Below are 27,020 nucleotides of genomic sequence, written 5' to 3' on the forward strand. Positions count from 1 at the left end.
ATAATCACACATATAGAGGTACGGGGCAAGCTACTTTGTTCAAACTCTCTGCAGTTGCATCAGTAGATAGGCGATTGTTTTCTGTTTACATGAAGACTTCAGAGAACGGCTCATTTTAGAACCACCAAACCATTTACATCAGTAGATAGTCGAGATCAGCTTATTATCTGTTAACAAGGGATATTATACAGTGAACGGCTCTTTTCAGAGCCATTAGTAGGCGTGCTTTGTCCTGGCGAAGTCAGAGCTACTCCTGACGAAAGCTTGGCAGTTCTAGATAGTTGTCCCGACGGCGAACCCGCTAAAACTTGCATTCGATGCCATTTGTGATGCGATCAAGCAAAATCAGTCAGAACTCGCAAATATTGATTTTGAGATATAGCCAAACAAAGGAAATATTTACTTTTGTTTCCTACTGTTTTGGAAACACTTTGATTGCTCATACCTTTGGAACGGGTTATTCAATTTCAATGGGGTTTTCTGTAAAATGCAGCTATGTTAATGCCTTTTCCTATCCGATAAAAAGCTCACATGGTTGATAGGTTCAACATACATTTAAAGTGTTGGATGAGGATGACAGCAGTAACTCTGTCTTGGATATGCTTATTATCATGATTATGAAACCTGTTATAGGCTACTATTAGTCTGGGAGCAGAAGTAATAGTAAAATTATAGGTATACTTTTTTGAATACGAACAAGCGATGATGAATAATATCAAGCTCCATATCACACACTTTATACGGGTAGCAACAGAGAAGTATAACAAATGGCGTCTTGTCTCATCGGGAGAATAATAAATGTGCATTTTCCATTCCCCAGGTTTCATCTTTATTTGAACATCATATATCAAGCGCTAAACATACATCAGAAAATACATTTATCGTTAATAATGCACTGCACAGAATATGTTTCCTCTAGGTATTAACGCGTAGAATATTATTCTATGACTGTCGTGTGTAAGGCCATATTTAGAAATGATTGAAACGTGTTTTGAATTAACATTTCAAACAGGTTCACCCCAGCCGTTGTAATGACAATCGAACAGGGATTGCTTTACAGCTCCTGTCACAATTCTCATGAAGTCCCACGGATGTGGTGATGAAATATAAAAGTAAGTCACTATTTTGTTGAGAGAACTGTCATTTTACCGTACAGGGAACTTGTTTCTTTGTATAGATATGATCTTTTCGTAATACTTGATTATCTGTCATCCTGGGTAAAAATGCAGTGTATAAGTAGATACAATAGCAGGCGGTGCTCTTGAGGGAGATATAACGCCTACCAACAAGTAATTGCCGCCCCCTCTTATTACGATATAAAACTCTAAATCTATGCATTAAATTTAAAACTGAAATAGTAAAAACACACCCAGGCTAATTTTGACAATTTTGATACCTCATTTGTCTGGATAGCTCAAAATATATGGTCATGGTGACTGCTTGAATGAAAAAGATGCATTTTCAAAAGTTGCACTAAAGAACTACTCAAGCCGGCATACCACCATTACATTCTCTACCGACCAGACACTCAGCAACAAAAGCAACATTTCAATGGGTTAAGGTGCAGCTTTTGAATAGGGGATCTCTTTCATTTAAATGGTTACCATGGCAACATATTTTGGCTATTAAGACAAATGAGGCATCACAATTTGCAGATGCATAGATTTTGATACAATGCTGATGAAGTAAATACAGTATACTCCCTATTCCAGAAAAATACAGAACTAATTTTTGGGGATTATTTGGATCATATATGCTGAATTTTGATGTGTCCGGCTCATCCATTATCATGATTATCAATGACAACTGATGGGTACCAATCATTTTGATACAGTTTGTATACCGTGTTTTACTTCAGAGTCAGATAGGCTAAAAATCTACCAGAGTAAATGTCTACCAGATATATTTTACTTTGAAAGCAGATATGTTTCTAAATAGTCTGTATTTCCAAAATAAAACGCAGTACATTTAAATAAATACCATATTAGCTGCTACATTTTTGACTCATAATTCGGGGCGGGGGTGTACACTGGATCTGATGGGGGAGCCTTAAAATAGGTGGGCGGGGGTCATCGGGTAGGATTTTAAAAAAGGGGGTTATTGGGTATATTCGACTTACAGGCACAGACAGTCATTTCCATTTCGGATTTTCCTTTAGATCATTTTCATTGATCACAGATTCTGGAATTGTGGAAATGCTGTGCAATCATTTACCGAGCTTTTACTTTTTATAATAACCTACATGGATATGATGATGAAATTGTTAAACGTTCCCATATTGTAATCACCCCCAAAGCTGTATTGCAAATCACCAAAACCGGTAGTGTGTTATCTCCAATTGAGATTATTAAACTGCCTCTCAGCTCCGTCGGTCAACTTTAAGGCACATAAAATAAAGATAAAAGTGTCGTGAAATTGAATTTCAGTTTCACTCTAACATCGTTTGTTCAGGATTCAAGAGCATTAATTTGCCACGTCTGACCACAGGCCATTGCATAATAATGAGAAATTGACCCGAAAGGAAAGTGACTGAAAAGGTTCAATGGAAGTTTGACTTAAACCCGATGACCTCATAATTCGCTAGTGGTCATTTTATAATTATGATAATTTATAGTATAATTAAAAACAGCGCATTCCATAACCTGCAACCTGGATCAGGATATATGACGATGACGATGATGACAACAACGATGACGACGACAACGACGATGACGATGACGACGACGATGATGACGATGGTATGGTGGTGGTGCCCTGGTGTCGTGGTGGTGTTGGGCTGTTTTAGGTGTGTGGGTGTGTATATAAAAAATACATTTATTGCAATAACACAAATAATTGCAGTGAAAGATGAAAGTCAGTCAACATGGATATCCGGAGAGTGGAAAATCTACATTGGTATCGAATTTGTAGTAAATTATTTTGTAATTTTCATGATTGGCTGCAGACTGATGGTAATATATGTGTTAATTGTTATCGCTGATTGAACTGATACATTGTACTTCTTTCTGATGACACTGATGATGATGATGATGATGATGATGATGATGATGATGATGATGATGATGATGATGATGATGATATTGATGATGATGATGATGATGATGATGATGATGATGATGATGATGATGATATAGCGAGGATGATATTCGGGTAGGGTACCGGTGCTGTACTCGCATTTAAGTATTATCACATCGTTTTCTGAGTTCAGATAAATTCAATATACATTCCAAGCTCAAAAGAACACTAACACTATTTAATGTATGATCCACTTGACTCTTCCAAATTTTTTAACGTGATAGAAACGGGTTAGGAAGTGTTTTTTCAGACTACGTAGTTCATGATCAGGTCATCTTACGTGTACTTGAACTTAAATAAATCTAGTTTTTCCCCGTAAATCTCCTTAGCAGTACGACAGCAACTTAGCTCACTTCCGGTAATTTTTACTGGCGTGACCTTTGATGTTACGTAACGTAATGTTGAAAATCAGGTGGCAAATACAGTTTTTCAGAAAACATCAAAAAAATGGAATACACGAGTGGTTTCTCCCTTCATTTCCATATTGAGCCCATAGATAAGATATGAAACATGAGTATAAGGCAAACAGTAACGTGTAAAAGTCCAATTATTGTGGAGAAAATGAATGTTTATTGTGCGCGAAGTAGCCTAAAATTTTTTTAAAATGCATGTCACGATCACCAAAATGGTATTATCTGCAACTATGAGCCAACGCCGGTCGTATGCTTTTCTGTAATGATAGATATTAGCTAACTTGAGCTTGTATTAAATTTTCAGCGAAAATGATTGGTGGAACAATCGAGTCGTAGGTTGGAAAGTTGCTTTCAAAACGGCTTCCCCTCGCAATCGTGCGTGACCATAAGTGACCAGTGTCAGCAGGAAAATTAACAGCCGGCCATGTCCATATAATCGATTAATAATTGTCATGATCGTCCAGTTGACTACAGTGATATTTATATATTCATACAAAATACTGCCCTGTCATACAAAATATCGAAGTCAATATAAAACGTAATTTCAAGCCATTTGACTGAACTTACAAACAGTTTATAAAAGATTATTGTTGAACGAGACACTGAATTAGAAATAACATTGCAAAAGGTACGAGAATAAGTTAGCAGGTTGTGATGGTCTAGTGGCTAAGTCCGTGCCTGAAGTGCGTGAGGTTGGAAGTTCGAACCCTACCATAGCGTGTTTTTTTTTTTTTTTTTTAAATATTTATGATATTAGTAAACAACTTTCAGGAAGGGTTTCTGATCATTTGAAGCAGAAATAATGAGGTAAAATGAAAGAAAGCATTTTTTTTTTATCTTGACCGCTTGTGGTGTTCTATTGAAGATAATTAAAGTTACTCTAGACAACGAAACGCTGATTCCAATTATGTGTATGTCTGGGTATGGTGTAAGAACGGTGAAAATTACAAATAATATTATGCCAAAATTCGTCATAAATTATGGCTGACGCTATCTTATTTTTTAATATGTAGGCCTACGCATAAAGAAAAACATTGCAAACGTGTTGCATAGACATATTTTTAATTGATCATAATACTGACGGGCCTACACCATATGCCTAACAGAACAAAAGAGAAAAAAAAATCGAAATGCTGTAGGATTCGAACCTTCAACCTCTCGCACTTCAAACCACGGCGTCAACCACTAGACCATCACAACCTGTTGTAACATACTCGTATCTTTTGCAATCTTATTTCTCATTCAGGGACTCGATCAACAATAATATTTTTAAAACTGCTTTTAAGTTCAGTCAAATGAGGTGATATTACTTTTTATATTGACTTCAATATTTTGTAAGTCAATGCAGTATTTTACTTGAATAAAGAAATATCACTGGAGTCAACTGGACGATTCTGACGATTATTATTCGATATAATGACAAGGCCGGCTGCTATTTTGCTAGTGACACTTGTCACTAACGGGACACGCACGATTGAGACACGGGCCGTTTTGAGAGTAACTTTCCAACCTACGACTCGATTGTTCCACCAATTATTTTCGCTGAAAATTTAATACAAGCTCAAGTTAGTTAATATCTATCATTACAGAAAAGCATAAGACCGGCGTTTGCTCATAGTTGTAGATATAACCATTTTGGTGATCGTGACATGCAATTTTCTCATTTTCCGGCCACTTTGGACATGTTCAAGCTTCTTTATTTTCAATATTATTCAACTTTTACTCGTTTTTTGTTCTTTGCACAAATGTTTGGTATCTTATCCGTGATCATGGTACACAATTTAAGCAAAAAACGACCCGTGTCTCCCATTTCTGGAGCTATTTCGCTAAAACATGTTTGCCGGCCAAATTTTCAACATTTAGTTACGTAACCCGTGTTCACCAACCCGTAAAAATTTTCTATCGAACAAAAGAGGTCACGAAGTTGCCGTCGTACTGTTAGCTGCGAAATGACGCGACGACTACAGGAAGTAATGACCAACTCTTATGATACGTGATCAACTTAGCATTCGTGTCTCCTCACGTATGACCCCACGATGAGGATTCTTAAAATGCAAACAATGTTCTTGAGTTAATATCAAGAATGTTCTTGAACTTGGAGGATGTTTTCTTCGTATTGAAATATAGTCCGAAGAAAGACAAAACGCGTATAGTCACGCGATAATATACTTGACCCCACGATGAGGATTGTTAAAATGCAATGTTCTTGAGTTAATTTCAAGAATGTCTTAGATTTTTGGAGGATGTTTTCTTAATATTGAGATATAGTCTTAAGGGGTGGGGTATGAACGTTTGGACAGTATTTATTGTGGGACATTAGAGCACATCAGACATATCGAATTGCATTCTGAATACGAAGAATGTCCTTCTGATATCAAATAATTTTGATTTTTGAAATTCGCAATGTAATACACATTTTATGGCAAATGATTAAAATTGATATTATTGATATTTAACAGTACTTGAAGTAAATTTTATAAATCTGATGATTTATACTTAAAGTGTATGTAGGTGGGATGAAAAGCCGACGATCAATTGAAAATTTTGACCTTTCGTATTGAAGATATGGATTTTTTTCCCAAAACACCCAAAAAAATTAGGTCTTTTTGGGAAAAAAATCCATATCTTCAATATGAAAGGTCAAAATTGTCAATTGATCGTCGCTTTTCCTCCCATTTACATACACTTTAAGAATACATCATTAGATTTATAAAATTTACTTCGAGGACTGTTATATATCAAAAATGTGAAAAAATATCAAATTTGTATTATATCGTGAATTTCAAAAAATGAAAATTATTTGATATCAGAAAGGCATTCTTCGTATTCAGAATGCAATTCGATATGTCTGATGTGCTCTCATGTCCATACTGTCGAAACGCTCAAAACGCTCATTCCAGATCCCTTAAGAAAGACAAAACGCATAGTCCACGCGAAAATGGGGGCGCGGTGGCGAAGCCGTACAGGCTCTACCTTGCAATCGGAGGGTTGCGAGTTCGAGCCCCGGCGGCGGTGCTATCGTGTTGTGCACTTGGGCAAGGCGCTTTAACTCACTTGCCTCTCACTACCCAGTGGTTAAATGGGGAGCTGTTAGTCCATTGAGCGCCGCCCAGAGGTATGAGCATGCCTTGGCATTGTATGGCAGCCGACATATTCCAATGACAGCGGAATAAATTTAAAGCGCTTATATGTGAAAGGCGCTGTATAAATGTCCTGTTTAACTTCCTGTTTGCATTGACTGTTGATACGTGAATTTACAACAACCTGTGTCCAACGCCTCCTAACTTTGAAAACAATGCATGCATTTACTAACACTGATCTTCTCAATTGTTGGTGTTTTCGGGAATAAAATCCATATCTTCAATACGAAAGGTCAACATTTTCAACTGATCATCGGCGTTTCATCCCAGATACATGCGCTTTAAGTACATATCATTAGATTTAGAAAGTTTGCTTCGAGGACTGTTTATATCAAAAATTTAAAAAATATCAATTTTTAATAATTTGTCATAAAATTTGTATTATATCGCGAATTAAAAAAAATAAATTTTCTTTAATTTGTTATTTGTTTATTTTATACTTTGCCAGAAATATGATATAATTCTGGTCCACCACATGCACAATCCAAACACTTAAAATCCATAATCAGAAGAGGACATGGATTATGTCATTATAAATGAAGACGGAAGTAATTATTCATCGATGGACATTTCATGCGTATCGTCTTTTAAAAACAGAAATACAGAATCAATAATATCGGGCATTTTAAGGTAACATCAATTTGAGGGAACCTGCAGCGTGTAATGTGACAGTTCCCATACCATTTTATTTTGCAGGCAATTTAAAAATTATATACCTTCTCTTTTTTTTCAAGGCAGTAATTTAGATATTGTTTTTATTACAGCTCTAAACGTAATGTGATGTAAGCAGAAAAACGTATACATTTTCAGAAAGGGAATGACGCAATGAATCCAATTAGCATGACAAATTCCTGCCAACTTAAGCAGTTTTTGAGAAAATCACAAAATGCGATTTTACTTTACTGCCTCCCCCCCCCCCCCCCCCAATAGTTTGTTAGGGGTGGTCCATACAATCATCCACCCAATGTTGACGATTGTGTGTGGGTTTTTGGCGAAATTAACCCCATATTTGGCCATTTTAACCTTTAAAAAGTCCAATTTTTACGCGCTCCGCGCGCATTATTCCACTTTTGTACCATATTTCACAAATAGCTTCAATATGCCAAATTTTCAAAATTCCTTTTGACGCCAAAAGGTGCTGGATTCAATTCACTCTACCTCAAAAAAATTCAAAACCCATCCCCTCAATGTCAAAAAGATATCTGCGCCACTGGAAGACATACGGATGACTGTCCCAACTAAGCGCAACAAGTGTATTTTAAAAATTCCCGAGTCCAGTGTAGGCCTACTAGTATAATGGCGGGATGCATCGAAAACAATGTGTTGCCTTTAAGGCGATTCAGAGTGTTTGCACTCATATTGCGACACATAAAAACTGGCACACACGAGGAACGGTATGAGCAGTCTAGTTCTATAACGGTGATTCCAATGCTTGATATGGGTGTCATTTCCACCCGAGCATGTTTTTTTCTGGATGAGAGAAACACCCAAAACTTCAATTAGGCAGATTATTATTATGCGATTAGGCCAAAAACAATTTTAAAAAAGGGCTTGTCTCAAAGCTTGCGCGCGCATTTGTAAAATCGCGCGATTTGAAAAAAAAAAAAATGCGGATTTTTTTTTTTTTCAAAAAAAAAAATCGGACCTTTTTTCTGAAAATACCATAAAAATACCAAGTAGAGAATTAAAAAAAAATCGCGTTTCGCATTTGTTTTCAAACCACCTGTGAGCTTTGAGACAAACTTTTTTTTTTTTTCTTCTTGGTTTCTCATATTGCATTAAAGTCAACAAGCGCATTGCTTAATGTAAATGGCTATTACTGGAAAAACATGGCTCTTGTCATACTACTTGCCTAAATTCGAGAACGAAACAATTAATTTGTGGTTTTATTATATCCCTTATGAGTTGTATAAATTGTATCAAAAAGATCAGTTGGAAAAGGGTGTAATTGAAGTTGGGTCCCGGGGGCGGGCACTAGAATATGAAAGTGACGTACAATGTAGACCTACCTACTGCAGTATGACGCTAGGGGTCTTTCAGTGATGGCGATTTTTTGTCGAAAAAGGGTGGTCATTCAGTGGCAGTTCCAAGAAAATTGGGGTCATTAGATGTGGAAACGTTAAAAATTGGGTGTCATTGACCTTGAAAAATAATTTCCTTGGCAAAATTGTGCGAAAAATTGCCATTTTGAAGCTAAAATGGCTACAAAACTTTTTAAACAAAAATTACAAATTTGATGTAAATTAAAAAAAAACGGGGTCATTGGGTGTAAGCTGATGGAAAAAGGGTGGTCATTGGGCGGCAGATTTGCAAAAAGTGTGTCTTTTGACAGGCACATGACGCGTGCCATTATATGCGAGTGCCCCGGTTGGGTCCCATTCTACCCTTTAATAGCTACACTTACGGTACAATATTAAACATTGTTCATATTTTAATGAATTATATTCAAGACCAGCTCGATATTAAGAAACAAAAATAAGCCTAAAATTACACCTTATTGGATAATTGATTCGGTTTCACTCGATTTAAATTTATTTTAAGATTACGATAATCAATATCTTGACTATTCTATTCCATTTTAAATCCATACATCCTATGGAATACGTGACCTTAATCTCCCACACAGGGAGTGTGATATTAAATGGAGCCACCCATTCGGTGTTGTCTGCTCCAAAATGGGCTATTCCAGTTGAAATCCATACACCCCCTGTGAAAGACATGACCTTAATCTCCCGCACAGGGAGTGTGAATTTCAAATGGGATACACGCTAATAATACACACCGGGGTGATCACAGTAAGTGTATACTTGTGATCATTTCCGGGCATGATCATTTAAGCGTATCTTGGCAAGTTGGCCTTACCGCGTCTCTTTGTTGTCCAGTCCTCTCACTTCTCTCACGACTTTTCGTATCAGCAATGGACATAAAACTTGTACTTGGTCTTGTGGTTGTGGTTGCAGTCGTGTGTGCGATTCCCTACGTCCAATCTCAAGGTAACTTACTTTTAAGTGCTTCAAAAGATGCATACCCCGGGTTCGGGGCACTGGTAGCTCTATCTGAAATCTATCTGAAATTAAAGGTTTACATTTTACCCGGGGCATTTTATAGCTGACATAGGCCTATTTAATTGTATTCGCACACGAAAGTTATGCATCATCGAATGTGAGCAAATTCGGAGCTAGACTTTTTGAGTAAAATACCATTTTTGGTGCTACAGTCAGTGTATCTGGATAATTTTTTACTTTCAAGCAAATAAATATAATCCGGTTGCTATAGCAGCCATATTTGACTTTTAAAGAGAGAGTCATCAAACACTCGAGTCGAGTCATTATTGAACTGTAGATTTGAGTCATTAGGGTTATCTTGAGATTCGAATCATATGAAGTTCCGTTCCATAAGTCATTTTGGATTTGAGTCTCGATTCCTAAAAGATGAGTCGCTTATTGAGTTCTGATGTCGAGTCGGGTAAAATTACATGAAGGAATAACCTCGAGTGGTGTCGAGTCAAATCAGGAATTAGCCTGGTATAGGAATATGTCAAATGCTACTTTCAATTCGGTGTCAATTTAAAACTATAACGGATTTATATAATGGCATAAAAGTGAAGTTTGCCTGGTGTTTTGACAAACATTTGAGAAAACGTTTAAGTTGAGTGGATTAGCAAGGATGGTTTAAAAACTATTTTAATCTTTATTTTTGCAGAAATCCGCTGCGCGAATAGATGTTTTGCCGAAGTTGAAGAGTCGTTGCCATGCCAGTGTAACCGTGCGTGCCAAAAATATGGCAATTGTTGCGAAGATTTCGAACTTCAGTGTCTTGGTAAGTTTATAAACGTATATTAAAAATAAAAATATATGAATATATATCATTAAAAGGTTAAGGTGTAGTGACTATTTTTGCATTTTTCTCAAAAAATAGTAACACACTGGTAACAAAAGTTATGTATATTATAGGGACAAGGAATCCAGTTACTACACTGGAATTTCAGCGACTCAAGGTAAGCGGTACGTTATTTATGATAAGAAAAGAGGTACCGCTAGAATGTACCTCATTTCTTAACATATTATAATGAACCACTTGTCTTGAATCACTGAAATTTGAGTGAAGTAATTGGATGCCTGGCCCCTATAATATAACGTTTGTTACCGGTGTATAGTTATTTCTTAAGAAAAATGCAAAATTAGTCACACAATTTATCAGGGGGTGTAGTACCACCTTAAAACAAATTATAGTATAAATGCCTGACTTTTTCACAAAATAAATAATTATGGTCTTAAAATTTTCCAAAGATGTCCCACAACTTTTGACGAACATTGGTATATAAATAATTGCCCTTTAGCATGTTTAGAGCAACATCGCTAATTCTATGTATTTTTATGCATTAAAGTTTTTTTTTCGATCTCAATAGGATTATCTGTCATGATTATCTTTTGTTTGCAACAAACTTTGCTATACGTTCTGGTGCATTTCAGTTGAGCACTGGAAGAAATATGGCCGTGATGAGTTACAAAAGGCTTTGAAGAAACAGGAATTAAACAAAAATCTTGCTAAAAATGTCATAATTTTTATTGGCGACGGCATGGACTTGACGACGGTTACCGCTGCCAGGATACTTAAAGGACAACAGAAGGGACTTGCGGGAGAAGAGGAGAAGATTGTATGGGAAACCTTCCCATATACAGGATTATTGAAGGTAAGCTTGCTGTATACAAACCCTTACCGCTACCATGGTACCCTAACCCTGGTATAATCTGTGTACGGTATTCACAAAAAGTATCTCCCCCTTTGTTTGGTCAAAACTAGGGCTTATATAGCCTGTCTTGATACTACCCTTTCTGGGGGGGGGGTGTCGTGGGCAGTGTACTGCACAAGATATAGACGTCAATTACCCCTGGCCAAATACCCCCAGTTCATATCTCTAAAACCAGTTCTATTATTGACACAGATAAAGAAAGTTTACATATAGATTGTGTTATAGGTCTTGCACCTGGAACTTAACTGAATGGGCTAAACGTGTTCCTTTATACCTATAAAGTATAATTGTAATTCTCAAAATTAAACATATATCAATTTTTACTTTGGATTTCAAAATCTTAAATATAAAATGCAAAGATATCCACAGCAAGCTGCAAGGCCCCGCTAATTAGTGTATTGCTTTTCGAGTTAGTGTACTGGAAACAAAACCCTGGTTTTACCTGAAAACAAATCGATTTTTCTTGTAATAGAAACATCATATTGGGTACTAGAGCATGCACAAATCGTAATAATGTGTAGAAAATAGAAACTCTGTGGTATCTCATATGATAGTCATGATATGCATTAGCCTGAGTCGCTCAGCCTATCTCGAACAAAATCGCCATGCGTAGCTGTTGAAAAACGCGAGGATTCGCTGTACTATCACGGCAATTTTTGACACGAAGATATAGGGATGATGACGATGTGCGTCGGAGTACAATTATTTACCACCCACCTTTATTTAGGCGCCTCATTTAAATAAATTCAATAGACTTGCTGATCGATTCCCCGTAACAACGTGCCATGGCTGCTATGTATATCTGTGTCACTTTCTATAATTAACTCCTTCGCAGTAGGCCTATATGTTGTTATCATGGTTATAGGTCTGTTCAATAAAGTCAAATGGGTTTCTTAATATCACGAATATCCATTTTTAAAGCCAGCAGGGGCAATTGAGGTAGTGAAGGAGGGGTCGAGGGGTGAAAAGGGGAGAAGCGGGTGGGTGATCGAGATTGTAGGGAGGGGAGGAAGACAAAAAGATAAAAGGAAGAGGGGAGAAGGAGAGAGAGAGGGGGGAGAAGAACGATGGAGTGACAGGTCTCTAAAGTGCATAGGCGTATAGATCCGGGGGGATAAATCCCCAATATTTTCCCTGGGGGTGGTCCATACAATCACGACCCCCCCCCCATGTTGACGCATGTGTATGGGTTTCTGTCGAAATCAACCTCATATTTGACCATGTTAGCCACAAAAATGCCATTTTTAGTGCTTCGCGCGAATTTATTCCACTTTTGTCCCATATTTCACCAGTTAATTTTCAATAGGCCTTTGGTAAAAATTTTCGCGCGCATTTGTACCATAAGGTACAGGTATACTGGATTCACTATACCGGGTAGGCCGACAAAAAAAATCCCACCCCATGTCAAAAGAAAAAGGAAAAAATAAAGAAAATAATTATTATTATTATAGAAACTAAGCATATAACAGCACTACGCTGCCATTCAATGATACCAAAACCTTTATGCGCTACGTAATTAAAACACCCAGTCAGATGTATTTCACACCTCCCAAACACAAGTACCCAATTTCGATAACTGGACGTTGAATGTACACTCTCATGAATATTAATTGGCAACATTTTCCAATATGTCAGCGCTCAAATCGGACACAATAGAACAATAGAACCTTCAGTGCGTTGATATAGATGATGAATTTGAAAGAAGTATGCTGTCTGTTAGCAGCTGGATAGCTGGGTATAACTCAATCATGTCAATTGGGCCAAAAAGATGGAGCTGGGCCCTTCTTCCACTTAGGTATTTCAATTGTTCTGCATGAGGAAATATTACAACTATTGTTCTTAAGTTGACATTATATTATACCGCGCTGCACTAGTACGTTAATGCAGTAACTCTGCATTGAATCATATCATGTCATATCATGCTGATCACTCGCACCTGTAAGATTAGAATCGTTGAAAAGAGCGGTATTGTATTCATTTTGCAGACATATACAGGTGATGAGTGCAGCCTGCTTGTAGTGCAGCGCGATACAATTGTTTTCACCTATTGTTATGGTAGTTTATCCAATGGTAGCCTAATCCCCAAATCCAATTATTACGCCACTTCGCCGGCGAATAGATTTTCGTGTTCACTACAACTTCGAAAGACTTTCATGGCATAGTGGTTTTGAATACGCCGTAGAAGTGACGTCGTAATCGGATTAACTACCATAGCAATAGATGAATACAATTTTGGAATAGACCGCCCTGCACTACAAGTAGATTGCGCTAATCACCTGTGCACACCACTCCACGCCATACATAAATTCTCCCAGTCACATTTCCCCAATATGAAATTTTTAAAAAGTAAAATTTTAATTTTAATTCTTTTAAAGTTCGGCAGAGGCGGGGTTCGAACTCACGGCTCACCGCTTTGACTAGTATCACGTATACCATACGTCCAGCGCCTTAGACCGCTCGACCACGAAGAACTTGATAGTGTAATCGTGAAAATGTATACATATAATATTAATAAATCGCAACTTCATTACTGCATCATATTTTGGAATTTTATCTGCTTAAAATATTAATGTGTATTATAATAAAGCTACCATTATTTATATTGTTGAATTCTCAAGCGCATAGAGACAATTAATACGAGGGTCCTATGAATAGGCCTACATTATACACAATACATAAAATCGATTTTGATATCGGCCATGTGCTCTGCTGTGCATGTTGTCCGCAGTGGCGGAAGTTGTATTACGAAGTGCATCCGAACTCCATTTTGAAGCAAATGATTTTGACAAGGCATTGGATTGTTCCAGTTTGCATCCTAAATCCACATTAGACCCCTAATTTTATTTACAAAATCAAAAGATTAGATTATCATAACAACAAAACGGTAATCTTTTGTCGGGTCTAATGTGAAAATTACATTAAAAAAATACAGTTTTGACAGAATTAATTTTCACTTAATTCCAAAAAAAAAAAATGGCGTATATAAGATTGAAATAAATTATCTACCTTCTATACTAGATCAATTGTGACGCAAGTTGTTATCAAAAATTGTTGTGATAGATGTACAGTTAATATTCATATATTCCATTACCTATCTGATGGTACAGTTTTTACACAGAAAATATTTATTTGAAAAACCTGCCACTCGGCTTTTTTCCGGAAAGGTCACAGGGTCGCCGTGACCTGTGCAATAATTACAATTAAAATTTTTCTTATTCTAACAGCAAGCGTTTCTAGAATATATTATGGCGAAATGTGGTGTATCACCTGTGTATGTCAGCAAACATAGATTGAATACAATACCGCTCTTTTCAAAATACTTATCTTACAGGTGCGAGTGATCAATCTATGGTTCAATGCATCGGTACCGCGTGAACGTTGTAGTGCAGGGTGGTATACCGTCGTTTTATCTTTTCAGTTTCTGTTTCCGTAATAGTTTTTGTAAGTCATTGTTATTCTGAAGTGGTAGTCTCTCAGGTATGACCAATCTTTTATTCTTGCCTAGGAGGGGGTGAGGAAGAAAGAGAGGAGAGGGAGAGACGGCAACACTAGAAAGAGAAGAACTCGAGAGGAGAGAGTAGGGACCGGGGGACCGGGGGACCGGGGAGGGAGTGGGGAGACTGATCATTGGGGGGGGGGGGGAGGAAGCAAAATAGGGAGATAGACATTGATACGAGGGAAGGGCGACACTGTGGCCCTGCACAAGTGCATTGGGGTGCGATATGCTCATAAGCGGGCCTTTTGTGATTTTAGAGCTTATTTTCAACGTTTTTACAGAAAAAAGTGGACTTTGTCATTCGGATTGGCATGCATCAAAGACGAGAGGGCGCTAGGCCATTAAAAACAGCGGTGTTGTCTCTCCCGCTTTTATTGACATAAGCAACTGCCTCTTTTGAAATAAGTTGATTGGTACTTCAAAGTTAACAATGAAGTCATGTTACAGTAAACTTACTAAATCCCTTGCGTTTTCGTATCTGAACAATAGACTAACGGAAACTGAAAAGATAAAACGAGCCATGGTCAAAATAGTATTCATCTATTACTATGGTAGTTAATCCGATTAACTACGTCACTTCTACGGCGTATATATAATCCAATTCTCAAGTTTGTGCTTTTGAAACGCATTTTTATGTGCAGACGTACGCAACTGACCGTCAAATACCAGACTCGGCCGCTACTGCAACAGCCTTGTTTTGCGGCGTCAAGACAAAATCCAGTACAATTGGCGTTGATGACAGGATTGAGGTAGAAAACTGTGCCACACAAGAGGGCGCTAGCGTCGATTCTGTAATGGTTGATGCTCAAGAAATGGGTAAGTGGGATTTTATTAATTATAATGCACCAGGATCTTATTGCTTGTCCTCAACTGAGGGAGTAAGTGTAATCACCCCCCCCCCCTACTGTGGGCGATCGTCCTTACATTAATTATGTGTTGTGAGTACATTTGAGTGCAGTGGATGGATCTACGATTTATTGCTGAGTCATTTGGAGGTTTTATTTATTTACTGACTGTTTTGGATCGAAAAATTACAGGGTTATTAAAGCTCAATATGTTTGCATTTGTTTAATGAACATATGCTGAAGGGTATGGACTTTGCACTTTGTATTTTGATTATTTCTTTTCACAGGCCTATGTAGCAAAAAAATTCTGATGGAAATCACACGTTTGTTGGATGCCAAAAAAGCAAATGTTTGGCCTATATTTTGTACCGTATACATGGTATATTTGGGGTTTCTAATCACGTCAAAAAATATAAAGGATCCGAAATGGAAAACAAAATGTTTGTGACCGTTTAAATTTAAAAAGAAATTAAAACATATAGAAAAACATATGTAAGAAAGAAAGAAAGAAAGAAAGAAAGAAAGAAAGAAAGAAATGACCAGGCATAATCATAGATTCATCCTGCGCGCTCTTTTTACTGAGAAAACATGAGGCATATGGTTAAATCGCGCAAAACGGTTGGGAAAGTTTCAACAGTGTTTATATAACTCATTCCAGTTCCACTTTCAATGTTGAAAGCTGAAAAATAATAAAAAATGGTTGCATGCGCTCAATGTCTGCTCCAACATTGTTTCAATGTGGAGACGAGGGGAGTAATCAGGTAGGCCTACATAACATGAGCTATCAAACGTATCATGTATTTTCAGCCTCATAGGAATTTAATCTTTAAATCAACTGTCCCAACGATTTTCGCACAAGATTGTAGGCCTCTATGTTTAAAGCGTAAGTTAATTACAACTATGCGTACTGTTTAGAGAGCACACATACACACACATTCTATAGATGAGTTAACCTCAATGAGCGTGTTTATAGTGGGAGCAGATGTGCGGTACATTGCGGTATAATTTCTATCCGGTCAGAAAATATCCGGATACTTGCCCACTATAAACACTAGCAGTACCCCTATATGTATATATGTACGGTACATCGATATCCTTCTCAACCGAAGGATATTGTCGCGAGATATTTGCACTATAACACACCAGTATAAATTGTGTGCGGTGTTACCGGAAGTAGGGTTTTTTATGATGCGTAGGATGCGCGCAGGACATTCGGAACTATTCTCACCCCCAAGACAGAAGCTACATGTTCACCGCCATGATCATATTATTGAATGGGCTGTTTATAGCTCGCGCCACAATATTTACACATTCCCCGTGTGACCTCGGGGTCATTGCAAATGTACGAAAATGTTAGTTGGTATATAATTTGTGCTGTAACTGTGTCTCACTATAAACAGCAAGGGTATCGGTATACAAGGATTATCGTATAGGCCTACGGTATACTCAAAATGCGGTATATTCACTATAAACACGCTGTATGTTTATCAACAAACGGCGCAAAGGACCGGTATATCTTCATGCTTGAGTGAACCCAATGCAACAAATACACTGTTCAATATAGTCTTATTGTGATGTGGCGGGAGTTTTAAAAACACGAGCCATGAACAAAATATGATGCGTGCGCATACTGACAGGCAAAATATAATAGAAATTGTGATGATGCGTGCGCATACTGCCAGGCATTGACGTCAGAAGTCAACTCATCGATAGGCGTGTCTTTTCCAAGCACAACTGACGATACCAACTATAATTCAATTCCAGATACGTTTTACTAACAACAGAGGGCAGTGTTACCGATTTTTAAGTGCAACTTCAGTTTTGCCTAGGTCGCTAAGGATCTCGTGTTTTATGGCGGACTCTGGGATTCATTCGTATGCTGTTTTCATGACAATTATTCATCTGAGTTTCGCTAAATCAACGGTCAATGTCATACCCTAGCTGTTTGTCAAGCAATTTGAAGGCTTATAGTTAAAAACCGACAATTGTCGCTCTCGACAGTGTCATTTCTGACAGAAATTGTCGATGTCCACTGTTAAAATGTCCAAAAAAACTCTTTTGCTGTTATTATGCTCTTGTTTATTCAAAGAATAATCGGATAATTGTCATGAAAACTGCGTAGGAATGAATACCAGGTTACTCGAAGCAGTTCGCCACAGTATATAAAACACGAGAGCCGTAGTGACCTTGGCAAAACTGAAGTTGCCCCGTAAAAAATCGGTAACACTGCCCTCTGTAGTTAGTATGATGCAAAGGGATAATATACTGTCAATATTCGTCAGTTTGTGGTATTGTTGACAATTGACCTTTTCGATTAATCCCATAATAAATGCGGTTAGACACCAGATGTCGTCATTTGACATCACGCCGACTTGCAATGCGCAGTAATCGATGTTCACTAAACGATGTACGCATCGGCGTGACGTCAAATGACGACATTCGGGATCTAACCGTAAGGAATTATGGGATTTACGGAAAATGTCATTACTAGAAGTTGCAGTTGACAACCATATTTTTCTTATAATCCAACATGTAGGTAAATCTACTGGTATCGTCACCAATTCTTATGTTTCGGATGCCACACCAGGCGCTATGTATGCACATTCTGCATACCGCCGATGGTTAAGCGGACCAGTCGATGGATGCGAAGATGTGACCTCGCAAATAATTTCTAAAGCTGACAAAGTTAACGTAAGTCAATTTTCCTTTTCAAAACATGGCGTACACAATAGGAGGGCAATATTCAATATGGGTAAAACCCGCCAAATACAAAAGCCTTTACCCATTTCGCACAGCGCCATCCTATTGTGTCAGCCATACCTCAAAAAGGCTAATTATGATTTGTAGACTATTAGATTAGTTTGTAGACTTTTTTTACATAAAAAAGTTTCCAGATTCCCAGAGAGAACATCCACTCCTTATTTCCCAGATTTGTTCGCCATTAATTAAACTGACCGATCACATAATGTTTGTTCATTTTATACTCAAGTAATGACATTGCTAATCAAACGTAATAAATAGAGAGATATCCGAAGTAAAAATGTGAATGCGATCAAGCAAAGTCAGTCGGAACTCGGAAAAATTTAATTTTCAGTTTTTATAGGATAGAAAAAAGCTATATATGGGCAAGTTTTGTTTTTTTTTGTGACATTTGACCCCTTGCAAAATTAATCAAGCACACATCCTTGCTCACAAATATCGATTTTTGTTTTTTCTGAAAAAAATTGTAAAAAATGCTAATTTTTGGTCAAAAATGCCGATATTTTCGGAAATTTCAAGGAAATTGGACATGAGCGATTATTATTTTCTTCCAAATATATTTCTTAACAAATTGAGACCAAATATGACTAAAAACAATATTGCTGTACGGAAATATGACCATTTAAAAAATTTAAAAAATTTGACCGACCAATGTTACCCCGCTGACCGAAGTTACCCCATTTTACGGTACCCCTAGAATGACTTCAATAAAATTAAAAAAAAGAGATCACAAGAAAATAGATATCATTTTAGATGGCACAAACTTATAAAAAGTAACTAAAATAAAATTTTTGAGTGTAGTTATCGATGAAAACCTCACATGGAAAATCCCATCAACGGAATATCTAAAACAATTTCACAGAATATTGGCATGATAAACAAACTAAAACTATGTATATTTTTTTACACCTGTGTAGGTCATAATGGGTGGAGGCCGTGCTTTTATGTTACCCAACACTACTGCAGATCCTGAGGATCCTGACTCCTTAGGAACTCGTACCGATGGCCGTAATCTGATAGAGGAATGGACTGCTCTACATGAAGGGCACAATTCTCAGTATGTATGGAAGGATGAAGATCTGACGGCTGTAGATATCGATGAGACGGATTACTTGTTAGGTATATGCCCCAACATTTAGCAGGAATGTAGGCAATCAAGTTAGGCACTCCGGTCTGAGCACTAGCAGACAGAGAACATTCTTTACACCATCTATGTTAAAATAGTAGTTCTTGTCGTGCAAATGTTAATACATAAAACGTGTGTGAAAGATAGGCTACATTAAATGTGTGAAATTCACACAAAATGATCTTCGTAAACTTTTACATACTTATTTCTATATATTTAATGTGATATATTGCCAAATGAAATTAAATGAAATTAAGTGCTAACCCGTATGTGCACGCTCTAAAAAAATTGACGTTAAGGTTGTTTCATTCGTCAGGCTCACTGGCTCACATGGGAAGTATAAAACGTGAATTAATGCAAAAATGATTTGAATATCAACAGTGGACTTCGGTTGTATATATAAATGCGCATATATAAATGCGCACGTGACCAGATGGCCAGTGCCATGTTCGTGATACCTCACTGTCAATCACTGAAATTGCGACCACAGTTCCAGGTGGTGGCCGCATTGCATTCTCTAAATTCAGTAAATTTTCATCGTCAACCGTGTAATTGAATGGGATTATTTTGAAATTTTAAAACGCTTGAAATATCACAAACAAATAGGCCTATGTTGATAAATAATATAAATACAAGCTAAAACCGTTGGGGTTCGATAATGAACCCCACAAAATTAACCGACTATATTGGAAAATGCCATACGGCCGGGCGGTTTCACAAGTTGCCGGCTCGATCATGTCATCCGCCGCCTGCACAGTAATTCTGACCTTAAAGCCAATCATGTCCCCTTTCATACTTTCATGCCGTTGCGACAAGAGGCATGACTTATCAGCCATTCACAAGTCTTGATTGTGGCTGTTTGTCTACAATGCGCGTGTGTCACGCCGCTCGGCGGCAAGCAGCATGATAGTATGAAACCAGCACTACGTCATAGATATGGCCAATTGGCACGCCCATTTAGCACGGAAATTATGAAATATAAGTTTGTAAATCAGCTATATCTAGCTTTTCCGTAGTTATTTTTTTTTCCGTGATGGAAAACGTTAATAAAGAGTTTATCTTTCGGTTCAAGTTATTTTACCCTTTGCAATCAATGCCACTATTTTGCAAAAGCAATTTTCCCTGCGACCTGTCATTTTCCCCTATACTTTTGCACGGGGAGTTTATGTACATCCGGGTACCTTATATCGTTTAATACGGTATGGCGACTCGTAGATGTCACGTGCGCATTTATATATGCGCATTTATATATACAACCGAAGTCCACTGATCAAGTTACCTTTCTTTTCTCTTTATGTTATAGGGTTATTTGCATATTATCGCACGACATATGAAAACGACCGTACCCCTGAAACCCGTGATCCATCTCTAGCAGAAATGACAACCAAGGCCATCGAAATCTTACAGAAGAACAAGAATGGGTTCTTGCTTATGGTTGAGGGTAGGTACCGACGTAAGGATAGCCACGCAGGCGTATGTGGCTTCATTGCTTCGGGTGGATGTAAATTTCATAGAAGTAGATTTTTTCGCCGTGCTTCCCTCTTGTCCTAATTCCTTCTTTTCTCGTTTTCCTACTTTTAGCATATATTTGTGTATATTCTCAGTCATCAGGTATATAAAATATTAAATTGATAATTAAAATCTGGTCAACTGGACTTACTATTTTAACTGGCTCCAATGTGTTCATATACATATTTTGTGTATAATGGGAACTTCTACAGTACAGGCAACGCCATGGCTGCGCGATGCGCCACCAGTTGCTCCGATCGTTGTGAACTTATCTATGAAACGCTTTGAACGCCGAGCATTGTAGTCGTATGTTTGTACATCGCCAACTCATTTGTTTCGTTATGTGGATGACACCTGGGTGAAGATCAAAGAAAATCAGCTGGCCCATATTCGCGCACATCAATAACGGCAACCAACACATCAAGTTTACGCAGGAGGAACCCAAGGACGGAAAACTCGCGTGTCTGGATTGTCTTGTCAGTATCCAAAGTAATGGGGAAATGATCACTTCTGTCTGTGTACAGAAAAGATACTCACACGGATCAATATCTCCTCTTTGATTCTCACCACCCCTTAGTCCGTGAACTAGGGGTCATTAAAACGCTATTCCACCGTGCGGACACTATTTCATCGAATGAGGACGCTAATAACAAGGAACACAATCTGAAACACAATTTGAAATCTGTACTTGGTGCTTGTGGACACCGCAAATGGACCTTTGAGAATGCGCTTCACAAGTCAAACTCGCCAACAAAGGACGACGCTCACATACAGCATCAGCAGGGGAGGAAAAACGACGACACAGCGTCACCATCCCCTATGTGTCTGTTCTCTCTGCGAAAGTTCGCAGAATTTTTCGAGGATACCAAATCCCTGTCTCATTTAAGCCCACCGGCCAACACACTGAGAGTAGTTCACCTTAAGGACAAGGCCCCTAAAGACAAACATATGGGTGCAAGGACCAAAAACTAAGCAACCGAGGGCCAAGCACATGTACCAGCATAGAAGAGCGAGCGCAATCGGTTGTGGAGACTCTGCTGTGTATCTCAACCATACCAACCACACATCTGATAACAAAGACGTTGTCATATTGGAGAGAGAATCGCGGTGGTTTTATAGAGGTGTGAAAGAGGCTATATATGTGAAGCGGGAGGAGCCATTTCTGAACAGAGGAGGAGGTTTGCGCCACAACTTGGCGGGGCCAACAGTTCTACTATCCAACTAGATCCCCTTGACGAATCAGTTCTGAGACTCCGTCACGGGTCTCTGACTAACCGCCGCCGAGAAATGAGACGGATTGAGAAAGCATCCAGGATATGATGTGAAACGTTGCCAGGTAAAATAGTAAGCCCAGTTGACCAGATTTTAATTATCAATTTGATGATATACTACTTTTAGCATGTTTAGTCCTGTTCGCTGACTCTATTCTTACACTTATTCCGATTCCCTAATATTGACAAATGACAGATTTCTATGAATAGTGCTATCGTACCCCGTAACATGCCTCACTAGATTACATCGCTTAGGCGACAAATAAACACACTGTTCTACGGGCCCGACCTACCCATATTTTCCGTTGACTTGCTGTATGCATGTTAAAATTGGATCGTTTGAGCCCATATTTGTTGGTCGAGCTATGAGTTTTTAAATATTGGACGAGACGAAGTCAAGTCCAATATTTTAACATTTTTTAACAGTGGAGAGTGCAAGCTAGGGCAAGGTATGGCACGTGTGGGCGCTGTCTTGGGGAGGGGCGCCGAATTGAGCATCGATTCTGCGCCCAGTCCAAGCGATGAAAGCGGAGAATTTTCTCGCGCTTCGCGCGCAATTCAGCACAAATAGTCATTAGAATGATCAATTTAGGACCGCAATTCAACTCCGCGCGCAAATGTTTGAAGGATTGGGGAGGGCGCCATTATGTATCCTTGTCCACAGGCGCCACAACGCGGCCCAGCTACGCCACCTTTTGCTAAAACTTTTTTCGTCGCCTTATGGTTTACTTTCATTTTTTTTTTTCTTTAAGGAGCGTTAATAGACATTGCTCACCACTTTGGAATAGGTCAGGATGCTTTGAATGAAACTATTGCCTTGGACGAGGCTGTTTCTGCAGCATTAGACATGGTCAACCTCGACGAGACACTGGTTATTGTTACAGCCGATCATTCCCATGGAATGTCAATGAGTAGTGGCTATTCGTCCAGGGGAAACCCCATATTGGGTGAGTTACAACCGACACTGATTTGGTCTCAAGTTTAATGTCCATGTTTTTTACCGAGATGGTGCAGTGTAACTGAATATATTTACAAATAGGTTTGTGCTCATAATTAGCCCATATACTCACAGGGAAATGCGCGGGCTCAATACGTGAGATCCCAAGGTTCATTGTATTTCAATTATCCCCCATGTGTATGATTCTCCCTAAGAGATGGCAAATAGCGGAAACTTTCGTTTTGACCTATTATTTGTCATAACTCAGTAACCGCTATACGTATGCAAATATAAAAGTGACCAGTGGCTTTCTTGACTCATTTCTTATAATAATATCAATGTATCAACATAATCCAGAAATAAGTTGTATTATTTAAGGGGAGGCGATCTTTTGTGCGCAATTATAGAGGGCCAGGGGATTCACTCTATCATTTATAAAAAAATATATACGAAGAAATCAAAGAGCCCTAAGAATAAAAATTGTAGTGTAATTCACGCCAGACACAATTTGTTTTAATGACAAAAATGAATTTTTGTAATCGATCCAAAAAGCAAACGTTTTATACCAATTTTGAATTTAGCCTCAATCCGTAAATATGGCACCTCTGGTCCTTTTTCATGTCAAGGCTGTTTTTACCATTATCAGGCGAACCACTGTTGAAGCTATTTCACATACATGTTCAAAACACTCTAGAGAAAGAATGTGGCCAAAAAACTGCTGAAATATCTTTTGTTGATTTCGAATGATAATGTCTTAACGTCGTAAATTTTAAGGTAAAATTTCTAAAATCAAAACAAAACATTGCGACGCAGATATTCCCCGACTTATGCAATTTCATCATGTCTTTATTATTTGTTTGAGGCCTTTTCCAAACGTTCGTGATATTTATGCATAAAACGGCCAATCTGATTACAAAATGCATAATTTTTATGTAAACAAAAGGCTAAACATAGCATTATGAGATGTATCTTTTATTATTACACTCCTCTGTTCATCTGCCTCCGTGGCCGAGCGGTAAAGACCGGGACTGATAATCAATGATGCTTGAAATCGTTGGTTCGAGTCCCATCAAAGCCTGTGGAAACTTTTTTCCCCTTCAAATTCATGATCGCATTCCGAAATGAGTAACTTGTCGGTAAATCGTGTATCGTATCCTTAAGCAAAAATACCATAACTGGACAAATGTGGCCTGAAGGCTCCGAGTCGCCATAAACACTATATCCCTTTAAATCCGAGCTCAGAACCATTGTCTAGTTTCCCCTGTGCTTTGAAAGAGAAGAAACGCGCAACGTCTCTGCATGTAATATCGATTTTAAGCCAACGATTTGTGATAATATGGAGATTACGATTTCTAAACGTACGTATCAAACTTACGTGGAATCTATTCAAAATCGTGTTAAGTTGTGTTATACGGTAGCCACTGTTATATTCCCCTTCATGGCAGTTTAATATTTCTCTATACATGACAGGTCTCAATGATCAAGCAATCGGTAATGATAAGCTACCATATACCACACTTTTGTACAACCAAGGACCGGGGGGCGTGGAGGAACTAGACAGCATTAAGGAAACGGGTCATAGACGGAATCTTACCAACGAGGAGACAAGTAAGGAAACTACAGATATACTTAGGGAAATATAGATGTGATTTGTGTTGGCGTAGATCGGGAGGGGTAACCCCCTAATAATTTGTCAGGGATGGTCCATGCAATTATGCAATCAACCCCCTTCCCCAATGATGACTCCTGTATGTGGGTTTCTGAACAAATTAACCTCATATTTGGCCATTTTAGTCCCCAAAGTGCAAATTTTTACGTGCTTCGCGCGAATAAGTTATTCCACTTTTGCACCATATCTTCAAGTTTAGCTTCAATATGGCAAAATTCGCGCGCATTTGTACCGTTAACTTATTCCGTCGCAAAAAAGTTCTAGTTACAATATTAAATTAGAATCCCCCCTATCAAAAAGAAATCTACGCCACTGGTGATTTGCGCATACAGGGTGATTCAAAATGAAGTAAACTCATGTTTGTGGCACTTTTGAACGAAATCTAGAAGGAATTAACTGTAAAAAAACGGTTTCACTTACCATGCAATAGTGTATTGATTGGTGTGGCGCTATATTCAAAATCCACGACAGTGCTGCAGTTTGTAGTGCTTGGCGGTATATTCAATAATTTTATTCATCTATTACTATGGTAGTTAATGCTGTTACATCATCACTTCTACGGAGAATAGAGTTCATATTTGAAATTAATATTATTTAAAAGCATAGACCTAATCATGAACATCAAAAATTGGGCCATAACAGGCCATGTAGAGAGTAGGCAACACTCAAATAATAATAATAATAATAATAATAATAATAATAATAATAATAATAATAATAATAATAATCACGTCCCAAATAATAATTAAAGATTAATTTAAATTCATTTTGATTTTATTCACACAGTGGCTAGCGGCTTTCACCAATCATCTCTGATTCCATCTTCGTATGCGACCCACGGAGGAGTCGATATACCAGTATACGCCATTGGTCCTATGGCACACATGCTGGACAGCACCCACGAACAGAATTATGTCGCTCATGTCATCCGCCACGCAGCATGCATGGGCGAATACGCAGATGATTGTTCCCGTTTTCCAACTCGTCGCAACAAGGCTAGAAAGCGTCCAGCCTCTGCCAACATTGGTTATTAGTCGGCCTGTAATCTTGTATGTGCGTGTATATATACATCAAATGTCGGATTATGCTTATGCTCCGGGCGGCACTCAACATTAGAAGGGATGTGCATGTCATTAGGTCCCTTATTTTGAAGTAGAATATACTCGATGACCACTTTTTAAAGTCATACCCAATGACCATGATGATCCCCCACCCCTTTGTATTTTAGATTCCACTGCCCAATAGCCTCCTTTTTTGTAGAATTTTATGATCAAAATTACAAAAATATTGCAAAATCTTTGAAATTATCTTATTTCAGCAAATTTTCAACAAAAAATAGAATTTTGCTCCCATTTTTATATTTTTACCCGATGACCCCCTTTTCAACATGTTAGGGCCTATCCCTTCAATTTTATTGTTTTTCAATATTGGGTTTGTCTGGCGTTTCGCGGAATGTATAATTTACAAAAGTTGTAACTTTAATTTATTTTCAAGATTTTATATCTGATGCACATGTATTAGATATAATGCACATGTGATGCACATGTATTATATTTCAGTGATGCACATGTATTATATTTCAGTTTATCTATGCTGTGTGATATGCATATTAAAATGAATATCTATTTGAAGATATCACAAAATGTTTTCCTCTATCGTAGCTATTTAATTAAATTCAAAACATTTCCTTAAATGTTTGTTTGTTTGTTTAAGGTAACCTCGTGTGCATGATTTTCTCGGGAGGCGAAAATGACCATTTTTTTATATAATTATTTTTATTATTGGCTTATCTCAAGAGCCATAAAACGGAATATAAATGCGATTTTTCTTTGGCTGTATGCATAGTTTTCTGCTCTGGATATACACCAGGCACAAAAAGAAACTCGTCAGTTATATTGATCCTTGCTGTTCAATAACTTGATAAATTTGGATTATTCTGAAATATACATTTTGTTAATTGGACTTTGCTTTCTCATTTGACACCCTGTTCGTGAAAATTGACCAAGATATGCGCCTCCAAAGCCTC

The 27,020-nt window shown here is 37.9% G+C and overlaps 1 protein-coding gene across 1 annotated transcript; it reads left to right on the forward strand.

Annotated features, from left to right (window-relative positions):
* Positions 1-9,435: 9,435 nt before the first annotated feature.
* On the forward strand, positions 9,436-26,501 carry LOC140166586 (alkaline phosphatase-like). The gene is made up of 10 exons (XM_072190083.1): positions 9,436-9,621; positions 10,331-10,447; positions 11,101-11,321; positions 15,519-15,693; positions 18,259-18,413; positions 19,400-19,601; positions 20,912-21,049; positions 23,141-23,335; positions 24,796-24,933; positions 25,781-26,501. Exons 1-10 carry the CDS (start codon positions 9,546-9,548, stop codon positions 26,026-26,028), a joined length of 1,665 nt encoding a protein of 554 aa, XP_072046184.1. The 5' UTR covers positions 9,436-9,545; the 3' UTR covers positions 26,029-26,501.
* Positions 26,502-27,020: the final 519 nt, after the last annotated feature.

This window comes from Amphiura filiformis, chromosome 12 (assembly GCF_039555335.1).
Source record: "Amphiura filiformis chromosome 12, Afil_fr2py, whole genome shotgun sequence".
NCBI lineage: Eukaryota > Metazoa > Echinodermata > Ophiuroidea > Amphilepidida > Amphiuridae > Amphiura > Amphiura filiformis.